General features: G+C 35.3%; 1 protein-coding gene across 1 annotated transcript; it reads left to right on the top strand.

Annotated features, from left to right (window-relative positions):
• The first annotated feature begins 8797 nt into the window (after nt 1-8797).
• On the top strand, nt 8798-9776 carry LOC128127275 (uncharacterized). The gene is made up of 5 exons (XM_052765723.1): nt 8798-8920; nt 9191-9247; nt 9322-9429; nt 9523-9663; nt 9765-9776. Exons 1-5 carry the CDS (start codon nt 8798-8800, stop codon nt 9774-9776), a joined length of 441 nt encoding a protein of 146 aa, XP_052621683.1.
• Nucleotides 9777-11788: the final 2012 nt, after the last annotated feature.

Raw genomic sequence — 11788 nt, 5'->3', positions numbered from 1 at the left:
GAAGACGGAAACATTTCCGGGGTTGACTCCACGTTGAGTATCAAATCCAATGTACACAGTAAGTAAAGTAGAACAACCATTACATTACATATAAAAGTTTTACAATTGTTTTCAAAAGTAAAGTTGTACAGTTGTGCTACATAACATATATATATATATATATATATATATATATATATATATATATATATATATATATATATATATATATATGAACAAAATGAAACGGGTCTTCTGAGCATTCCGACTTCGAGAAAAAAGGATCTTCGGTACCTGTTCTAACGTTGACCTAAGAACACAAGCGGTTTTGAAAATCAGCATAATGTTGGTGAGTTCATAAGCGGTTTTTGTTTTGTGAAAATGATCATGTATCCTTTCTGTTTCTGAAAATGTAACATATGCCAAGAAAATCCCATATTTTCTTTAAATGGTTGGTTGTTGTTTCACAATATGTAAAGTAAAGTTGTACACTGAAAACATGTTTACCCTTGTGAAAAATGTACATTTAGGTTATCTGTTTTGTTTTACTGTTCTGGTTATGTACCAATGGATCCCTAGGAAAGTCCCATACTTTCCTGATTGTAAGTTACCATTTGTAAAAGATGTAAGGTTATCCACTTTGTTACACTTTTCTAGTTATGTAAATGTTCCCCAGGAAAGCCCCATGCTTTCCTGAATGTTGGTTTTCATTGTAAAGATGTATTCTGTTAGACCTGGTTATGTACAAGGTTTCACAGGAAAGTCCCATACTTTCCTGAATGTTGGTTATCAATGTAAAAGATGTATAAAGTTATTCATTATTACTATAAGTAAATCTCTATTATCCTAATTGCGAGTTCCATAACCATACTATAGACTGAACCTGTGGCAATAAGTAGTCCACAACCTTATGACTTTCGTCACCCTTGAACCATTTCGGTTTGGCTGTAGCTAGCAGCCAGGTGTGGGGTAGTCAGCCCCGTATAGATCTATACACTTAAGTCACGCTCTCTAAATCCCAGAGATTCTAGTTACGGGTGCAGTCCTCCACTCGCGTATCTCTATGGAGTGTTCGCCGAGGACGTGTCTCCAATCATACAGGAATAAAAAATTTACTAGTAATAATATGATAATCCTCCACTCGCGTATCTCTGTGGAGTGTTACCGAGGACAAGACAGTGTACAAATTATATTGTTCATGTGTTCTAATGTCATGCTTTTAACTGATAAAATTTGGAAAACATTTGTGAAATATATAAAACGTAACAGTTTATAAAACTCATTTCACAAATAAATGTTTACGTGATCTGCATGCTCGAATGGTTATCAGTTGTATCATTCAGTATTAAAAGCATGTAAAGTATGAAACACACACACGAAAAACAAGTTTTTGAGTACAAGAAACCCATGTACTTTGCTTGTGTTCCCCCCCCCCCCCCCCCCCCCCCCCCCCGCCCCCTGAAAACAGTGAAAAACAGTGAAAAAGGATAGGGGTATGAACTCACCAAACTCGGAAATGCGACGATTTCGGACACTAGACGTTGGTTCGGGGCTTGATTACTCGCGCTGTCCCTATGTAAAATGAAATAATGTCCATATATATTTAATTAGGGATACATTCACTAATTATATGGAACATTACACTCCAACGAGGTTAAACACCTCAAAACAAGCGTTTGGAGTGACCCGGGTGACATCTTTGGACATAATATGGCACTAGGGACTTAGGAATTGAGTTTACTCCCCAAGAGTAAACATATTAGGGAGTTTACGGCCATATAACACCCACATACATGAGTTCACGGCCGTGAACTCATGTGGGTGTGATTTTGAGGGTTTATTGACTTGTTTGGACTTGGGGATTGTTGGAATGACTTACTAAAAGGCCTTCGAACAATGTGAATGAATTAATACCACTTAAAAGGGAGTTCACGGCTGTAAACTTGGAGTTTACGGCCGAAAACTCTCCTAGGGTCAAGAAAAATCGATTTGAGGCACAAGGAGCAATCACATGTGATTCTAATTAATTTTCCAAGGTTTGGTATCAATTTTGGGCACCATATAACATACTTTTAGGAGTTTACGGCCCAGGAGCATGTTCTATGGCCGTAAACTCTCCTATGTTCATGAATAATTAATTTTTGACCCTTAAAACAATTACATGTGATTCTAGAAATTTTCCCAAGCCTTTGGGGTGAATTAGGGGCATCATTTGACATAGATTTATGAGTTTACGGCCAAAGGGTATGTGCCTAGGCCGTAAAATCTTATATGTGGCATTTTGATATGTTACAAACCCCCCAAACTATTTTTAGATGGATCTAGGATTTACCACAAGGCTATTGGTTGAGTTACAAGGCATTTAGACATGATTTAAGGTGTTAAATCCCCATATTTGAGGAGTTTACGGCCCAAGAACAAGCCTTGGCCGTAAACTCTCTTTTGTCCCTCAAAATTCATGTTTTAAATGTGTCAAGTCCCAATTTGCAAGCCTTAAGGTCGTATCTAAGTCCCAATAATGATTTGGAAGGGTTAGATGGCTTAAAAACCCCAATTTCAAGTGTTTACGGCCCAAGCTTGATCCTTGGCCGTAAACACATGTTCTAGGTCCTAAAACTCAATTTAAACATCAATTTGAAGGCTAAAGTGGTTAGATAACAAGTTAGGGATGTTACCTCTTTGATTTGGTGCCTTAAATCTTTGTTTTTGGACCTTTGATTATGGATGAGGAGAGAGGTTGGAAGTGTTTATGGAAGAATGGCCAAAAGCTTCGAATGAAAGCTTTGAATCATTTATATAGTGCTCGGAAATTGGACACGGCGGAATCCTACCCGATACCGGCGTTAGGCAGGGCTTTTGGTCGCACTCGGCCAAGTTGTCGTAACCCGATATGGTCGATTCTAGAATTATTCCGATAACTATTATGGGGTGTTAGAATGATTCCTAATGGCATTAAGACACCCATTAACTCATTTTAGGTCGATATATGATAATGACTTAATTTAACGACGAAATCGGAAACGGATTTGAAAACGGCGTTTGGTTGATCGAATTGGATTACAATTTGAGTTACAAGAAGTGATATGAAATTTCGGGTTGTTACAATTTTTTTTACCATTTCCAAGTCAAGAACAATTCTCTCTCAAGTATCATCCAAAATTTTGTCAAGATCTTCAAGATTGGTAAGTGTTTCCATCCTTGTTTAGTTGATCTCTTCCATTATCTAGTGATCTTACATGATTTCATCCGTGAAATCATTCCATTTTCTTAGATCTTCAAGTGTTCTTCAAGACCACCAAGAACACACACTAGTGTTTTGGGCCGAAAAACACCTTCTTTGCTTCCATGTTGTAAGTATATATCTCATATACTCATTATCTAGTAAGGATACTTAATTTAGAGCCTTGAAAACATCCATTTATCCAAGAAGAAAGGTGTTTTCGGTCTAGTGCAACTCCTTAGACCGAAAACCCTTATGAAAGGTGCAAAATGACTTTAAGCCTTCCTAATGCTTAGTATTGAGTCTAGAACACTACTTGCTTGTTGGAAGCCCTTGGAAATCACCTTATACATCAAAGAACAAGAGTTTTCGGCCAACCTTTCGGACCAAAAACCTCTTGGACCGACAGCCATATGGACCGAAAACCACAAGAAACATACCACTTGGACCGAAAGCCCCTTTAAGTGGCTATACAAGCCTTAGATACAACCCTTGATACTACTAGTACTTGAATCAAAGTGTTTTTCCATATCCTAGGGTGTCTTAACTTGGTTAATTAGTTGTTAAATGACTAATTGGATACATATATGTATTATTATATGATAAATAGGATCCGTGGGTGTGCTCAAGTCTTCACTTGACATTTAGCATCCTATACCATCCGTTCATCCAAACCACTCACTACAAGTGAGTCCATACCCCTCAAACAAACCTTTTGAATGCTTTTGCATGCATTTAAATACTTGTATAGGCGGAATACAAGTTGAATATCAAAGTTATTATATCAATCACATGTGATTAATAACTACCAAACATATGAATTTACTATACTTTCGAACCGTTTATCAAACAAACTACTTTTAAATCGTTTTACATACTGACATCAAGTCATGATTATTTCATTGCTTCAAACCCTTTAAATGTATTACAAAACCTCTTTTTCACTTATGTATTCATAGAAACCATATATATACACTTATGTAGTAAGTATATAAGTACGTATTTGATAGGATGGCTGTGACTTCAGCTCCAACACCTTGTATAACAAAGGTGTTTAAACTTACATGGACACTTCAAACTACATTACTAGGAAACTATAATAGGTGTAGTTTGGGAAATACTACCTACTATTCCTAGTACAAATGGAACATACAAGAGTCAGTTCATTCATGAGTCTATACAAATGTATTACATACTATATGGAGAGATACTATTACATACTATAGGAAGAGATACGATTACATACTATATGATGAGATACTATTACATTTTATATGAGTATATACTATTATATACGTACGGGACTAACCATTCTACACCCAGCTGTTAGCTATAGAGGTAAAATGCACATCGACATATGTCTACGGTTAATATTATTCGGCAAGTTACTATGCCGTGTTTATCCTAGTACCAAAGGATAATACTTAAATGATTATATAATGTTCCCTTTTACTTATATTATGTAACCCTTTCACATAAACGATGAAGTAGACTATATTTTGATAATAATAGTTACACATGGGAAAATTACATACTTTTACAAGAAACAAACATACAAAACAGTCGGGTCTTGGTAGAAGACTACATTTTATACTAGTATGAGATATATGGTTTCCTAGGGTTTTTCACACTTATATGAACTGTATCATCAAACATTTATAGGTCTTTTCCTTACGGTTTTACAAATCAAAAACATTAAAGTACTTATGAATTCACCAACTTAAATGATGACCTATGCTTTCAGAATAACTTGTATTCTCGGGTCATCAGTAGAGAGGTACCGGTGACCAGTTTTTGTTGAGAAGACGGAACACAGACAAGACTCGTCCGTTATCATTCATTTTTGGTGTCTATTACATTACAAAGAACACACATGTATTAAAATTATATAATTAATGGAATGGATGATTTTTGTTTACTTATTTACTATTACCGTGTTGTGATACTATACATGATGTCCTCCGCCCCAGAACGTTTCTGCTGTTCTCGGTTTTGGGGTGTGATAGTAAATGACGATTTACGAATTTCCACCATGAAAAATAAAAATGAATTTTAAGTTTTAAATGAATTGAAACTCCTAGATCTTTTGAGATTCATTGAACTTTTCAATGGCATTTTTAATCTCGATTATGCCCTTCAGGTTTGTGACTGGGATGTCGAGGATCACAATCAATGTGTGAATAACCATACTAATCTACGTGGTGCACACATAGCTACTATCACCTAATCAATGTGTCGGTTAGCCAGACATGCTCGATTGACCTATGATAAACATCAAGGCACCCTTTGCCACCAATGTCACCCCAAATTAGTGTGTCGGTTAACCACGCACGCTCCACTAACGTTTGACAAATGTATGAAGTGTAATTCCATGGACTAGCATACAATTTCACATTTTGCCTAAAGTAACTATGATTTGGGAATTTGTAAAAGCATATAGTTACTTTGTACTTCATTATACTTTTAATGGAAGGTTACGTCCTATCCTACCCGTTCGTCTAACGACCCTCCAGTAGTCAAAAGTGCGGTGGGTAAGAGTGGATACCCATTCAATCACCATTTTATAGGCAATTTCCTTAAACACCCCTTAATGCCAACTTCGTGAATGAGGCCTAATAACGGTAAGACTGATTTTTTACTCATACACATATATAATACTAGACTTCTAATGTTTTTTATATTATAGGGTGTATTTTACACTTTTAATTTGATTAAATGTAAACCAAAACTTTATGGAATTATTAACTCTCTTTTAATTATACACTTTAATTAATTAATTAAACCATAAGGGTGTAATTTAAACTTTTCAATGTACTAGGTTTTATATTTTAAGATCTCAAATTATGACTTTTAATTAAATTTTAAAACGCAAAACTTGAGGGCAAGTTTTGAAACTTTTTCAAACTTAGGGTTTAGAATTTAAATATTTCAAAATTAAACTTTTAATCAAAATTTAAATTCCAAAATTTGAGGACAAGTTTTGAAACCTTTCAAAACATTAAGGTTTAACTATTCAAATTTCAAAAACAAAACTTTTAAGTTCAAATCTAAACTATACAAACCTAAAGGGTGTAAATTTAAACTTTTTCAAAATTACTAGGTAAAATATTTGTCTAATAATAATCCTATATTATCCATATTTAACCAAATCAATCAATTTTGACAAGGATAAACATTCCAAACATGAAAAAAAGATTTTAGGCAATAAAAACGAGTTTTGGTAATTATCCCCATCAAAATCCGGCCAGAAAATTGAAAATCCCGGCAACAGAATAGGCAACTCGTCGAGTCCTCTTTGGAACTCGATGAGTTCTTAGAGCAACTTGGCGAGTTCATCAGACAGTCAACCAAAAATTTCTATTTTCAGATCTTTGGCAGTCCAATATTGTATCTATTCAATAGAAAAACGACCTAGGCGCTGATACCACTAATGGGATTTCGAGCAATACATCATTCATATGGTGTACATGAAAACCCTAATAGATTTTGGATTTAGACACTAATCGAACAGAACTCTGTAGGGTATTTTGGGGAATTTGGAATTTTGTATTTAGCAAAGACATTTTATGGAACTTGGAAGTTTGAAGCATGCATTGTTTTCAGGGGGATTTGGAACTTTAAACTCTGCATGCTGTTTTGGGGAATTTGGAACTTTGAAATATGCATGGCGTTTCGGATGATATGGAACTTTGAATTTAACAAGTTGTTTTGGGTAATTTGGAACTTTGAAACTTCTAGGGCTTTTGGGGGGATTTGGAAATTTGAACTCCGCAAGGTGTTTTGAGAAATTTGAAACCTTGAATACTGTAGGGATTATTAGGGGATAAAGAACTTTGAAATCAATAAGGTTTTATGAGGAATTCGGAACCGAATTTGGTGTCCTACTCATTTATGCCATAAAATTGTCATAATAAAGAAGAATATTATCTATCTCAAGTCAAGTGCTTATGATAAAGTTACCAATATAGGACCGGTTTCCATGTTAAAAGCCTTAAAGTATTGTCCATTCGTGAACTTTTGTTGTCATTTAGGCCACTTTATATGTTTTTTTTGCTAATGAACACTTCATTATGCAAAACTCTGGCCTTCAATATGAAGTATATTTCAATATAAAGACTGAAGGTTCTAGGTTAGTCTCTGACATTTTATCTTTCACTTCATAAATAAATCATATAACTTGTAAATACTAATGTAATCCTCTTGACTTGATTGTTGTTGTAAATTTTGCAATTTGTTCTGTTGGTTGAGGGTATTATTATACAATACAAGTGAGAAGCTTTTGAATGCAAAGTGAGAGGATTTTTGGTCTTGTAATTGTGTCAGTGAGGTTATATTTCTCATGTATTTTAGTATTATTTAAGTTTCTTGATATTATATTTTGGTGATTTATGTTATGAGTATCTATAAGCTCCAAGTATTAGTCTTACCATCTCTTTGTTTTAGTTAGAATGAAAATTAAAAGTTGGGTACTTGATAAAGCCATAAATGTAAAGAATATAAATTATAATGAATTCATGATAAGTTTCTTAGTATTAACCTAAAATCACAAATAAGCCATAGGAGGAATACATGTTGAGTACATTGGTATCAACCTACGTGAACAAGATATATACATTAAACCTTTTACCCAATGGGAAAATTTGGCAAAGGCAAATACTACAATACAACCTAAGAAGGCAAAACCCTATGTACCAAAATCCAATAATAGACTATCACATTTTTTCCATATTGATGACTAGTCATGTGTGGCACACACACACACAGACTCTCTCTCTCTCTCTCTCTCTCTCTCTCTCTCTTTCTTTCTCTCTCTCTCTCTCTCATATGCACATGACTAGTTGCTACACTTAGGGAATTAATTGGACATTTTCTTATTTTATATATCTTCATTGTTGTTCCTAAAGGTATAAGGTTGCAATTTTGGTTCTTATATCACTATTTCATGTGATTTTGGTCTCTATCATGTCTTAGTTAATAGCCTAACTATTAATCTTTTTTGAAATAACCATTGTGCCTTTGGACTAAAACTAAAAAGATAGTATACCATAGGGACCAAGTTTGTAAATTTTCTCTTGTTCACTAAAATACCTTGCGCTTGGTACAGATATGACGTTGATAACTATAAGAAACTTTTAACAACATAGGCATATGTACATTTAAAATTTTATAAAACTTAAGTAAGAATGAAAATAAAATCACAAATTTGGTCCCTATGGTATACTTCTTGTTTCAGTTTTGGTCCAAGGTTGAAAATGGTCATTTTAAAAAATCCAGTTATGTTGTGTTTTCATTTCTGTTAGTTAGATTTATCCCCTAACACCTTGCAGTGTGAGAGGGAATATCATATTGGCCGTTCGAGGGAACATAAGAAGATTGATATGAAGGTTTGTGAATTTGAATTTAGTTATTTACTAAAATTTCCTACTTTTTTTATTTTATTACATATGATTAATTGTTCATGTGTTACTGGAGTTGCTATTTGGCAATTGGTTCTATAGTGTGGACTGTGGAATACTTAATTTGGTTCTTGAGAGATTGGTAGCATGTGGGCCTGTGAAGGTCCCTAATTCTCTTATGGGTTTAATCAGGGAGAAGTCGATGGTCTGTGATGCGAACAGAAACATAATCAGCTATTCCGATGTGAAGTGGATTATTTTGCGTGGGAAAGAAGTTTCTAATGAGAACAAAGTGTTGTTTTCACAAGCTGTTGATATCTTTCATGTGAGTATAATTTATAAACTATAAACTATTGATTTTATTATTATTCTTCACTGCTTCTAAAGATTATATAATTAATAACAATTTATTTTACTTCTGCTGGTGTTTTCATTGATTGCAACAAAAATGCTTCAATCCTATTGTTGATTCCATTACTGGAAGTGATTTTATTCCATCAATGGCATATGGGTAAGCAAATATATAACAATTTACTTATTTTCTATTTTTCTTTTTAGCATCTATTTTTTTCTTTTCTTTTTCTCCAACCAATAGGCAGATAATGGGCGATTCCGACTTCACATGAGTACATTGTGTTATGTTGATAATGCAGTAAGCTCACACTTATCATTTTCTATTTATTTTTATATGATATACAAAGTTGTAATTATAATAATTAATATAAGTGTAAATTGTTTGGGTCACCAATTGTTACAACCGGAATGTTTCGTGTATTTGGGGCAAATGTTGCAGAGCTTCCAATAGTTGCTACTAATGAAACCAACCAAGGAAAGGTAAACATGCTTATTTACACATTTTCAACATTAATTGTTTGTTTTAATCTATTTATATGTAAAAAAACTTATGAATACATTGATTGAATCCAGAGGTACTTCCAACTATTCTTCAACTGCTTTGAGAAGCTACTCAGGTATCTCAAGGTTATGAGGATGGTAATTCCTACTGCCGAGGATGTTAAATCCATGTGGATTCAGAAATTTGGTTTTCAAAAAGTAACCCCAGCTCAGGTAATGTTTTATTATTATTAAGTGGTTTATTAATTCTTATTATAATGTTTCATTCATTTTCTTTATTACAGATAATTATATTATTTTATATATTTTTAAAGAGGAATGAATAGAGACAAACATTGACATCAATGGTGGCATTTCAAGGAACATCTTGGTTAGAAAAGAAGATGGTGGTGCCTTAAGGTGGACTTACTTTTGTAGATGTTTTTTGTTTTAGTCTTTCCATGGAGAAGTAAAGTAAGCAATGAATGAATGGATGAATACCCTTTTGGTTTTTAATTTTTATGTTATACGTTTATAAATGCTTTGTGGTATGTAAAATTTTGAAGCACGCTTGGATTTTGTAACATCCTGACTCTGAGGTAAAACATTTTTATATGTTATTTTTTTAAGCTTGCCTAGGTGAGTCGACGAGTTGGTGCCCCAACTCATCGATTAGAGTCGTGTTGGCCATGTGGGACTACTAACCTACTTGACGAGTCAGAGAGTCTACTCGCCGAGTAGACGCTCTGTGATGAAACCCTAAATCCCCGGGTTTGGGGCTTATTTAAGGAAACTTGTAGCCTCATTTTCGGATCACCAGCTACCCAACTTAACTGAGAGAAACCCTAATCGGCCATTGAGCTAAGAAAGAGTGTTTGAGCTAACATTAAGTGCTTTGGTGCATCTTTTTAAGAGAAGGGACGGATTTCAAGCCAAGAGACGAGAATAGGCTGTTAGATTCGTTGCTATTTCATCCAACAGCTTCTATGAAAGGTAAAATGTCCACATCTTGCTCATTTTGTTGGGTAGATCTCATGGTTAGGGAGTTTAGGGCTTTTTCCAGCTAATATTGGGACTTTGAGTGTATTAAGTGCATTTAGAGATTTGGACTTCAGATCTGGTCATTGGGAGGTCTCTAGCGTCCAAAGGTCATTACTTTATTTAGCTATAACATATCCTTTGAGTGAAAAACCCTTATTAGAGCACGTTCTTGGCTTTTCAAGCCCTAAGTGCCATGCCATGAGGTAAAGCTTATGGCTTTACGTGATAATAGAGTCTTGGGGTGTTGGATCTAGAGTTTGGAAAGTTTTTCTTCCTTGAAAACATTTGAATGAGGAATGAGTTTGAATGGCTTCTCCGAGTCGATGAGCCGACTCGACAATTCGATTAGGGTTTGTCCCGATGAGCTTGGTCACGCGATAACTCGATGAGTTGGGAGTCAACTCAACGAGCTAAGCTGGACGTTCACGAGACTTCTGAGGAAACGAGTGGACTCGGCGAGTCACACAAGTGCACTCGGCGAGTTGGGTGAAACGTGGACTGTTGATTTAGGGTTTGGTCAAACATGATTAATGGAGACCATGAAGGGGTAAAATGGTCTTTTATCCACTTCAAGAGTTAGAGAGAGAAAGAATAGCCTTCGGTTTATTAGAGTCATGAAAAGAGTATTAATTAGAGATATTCATCCTTTGTGTTAAGCGGAGGCTAGTTCGAGATTTGAGTACGAGGTTCATGAGATAGTGATCTCCATCCTCGTTGATTGCGAAATTCATGCCCATTCCATGCAAAGCTTCATTTGCAGCGTTCTCTGGCTTCAGGGCTTCTAAATGAGCCTCTTTGATTTGTGAAGACAAGTGTGAATGGAAGGTCATTGTCAGTGTTTTTACTAGGGGGCCCAAGTATTCCTTCCTGCTTAAGGCGTCGGCCACCATGTTAGCTTTGTTGGGATGGTACTAGATCTCACATTCGTAGTCGTTGAGCAGCTCGACCCATGTTCGTTGCCTCATGTTTAATTCCTTTTGATTTAGAATGTGTTGGAGGCTTTTGTGGTCTATGTAAACTGTTCCCTTTTTTCCATAGAGATAGTACCTCCAAAATTTTAAACAAAAGACCATTGCTCCTAGCTCGAGATCGTGGGTAGTATAATTCACCCCGTGATTTTTTAGTTGCCTGGACGCATATGCAATCACCTATCCACGCTACATTAGCACACACCTGGTTAGAAGCGTCGCAATATACTACCAAATCTTCCATTCGCTCAGACAGCGTCAAGACCGGAGCAGTGCAGAGGGCCTACTTCAAAGTTTGGAAAACAGCTTCTTGTTTTGCATCCCAGTTGAAGGGTACGCCTTTTTGGGTG

Source organism: Lactuca sativa, chromosome 7 (genome assembly GCF_002870075.4).
Source record: "Lactuca sativa cultivar Salinas chromosome 7, Lsat_Salinas_v11, whole genome shotgun sequence".
NCBI lineage: Eukaryota > Viridiplantae > Streptophyta > Magnoliopsida > Asterales > Asteraceae > Lactuca > Lactuca sativa.
This window is presented reverse-complemented; position numbering and strand designations above follow the sequence as displayed.

Bases quoted from the DNA above. Each gene is read 5' to 3' on its own strand.
- LOC128127275 (XM_052765723.1), top strand. From the start codon at position 8,798: ATGGTCTGTGATGCGAACAGAAACATAATCAGCTATTCCGATGTGAAG. The intron at 8,921-9,190 runs GTGAGTATAATT...TCCAACCAATAG, and splicing joins AAGCTGTTGATATCTTTCAT to GCAGATAATGGGCGATTCCG. The intron at 9,248-9,321 runs GTAAGCTCACAC...AATTAATATAAG, and splicing joins TGTGTTATGTTGATAATGCA to TGTAAATTGTTTGGGTCACC.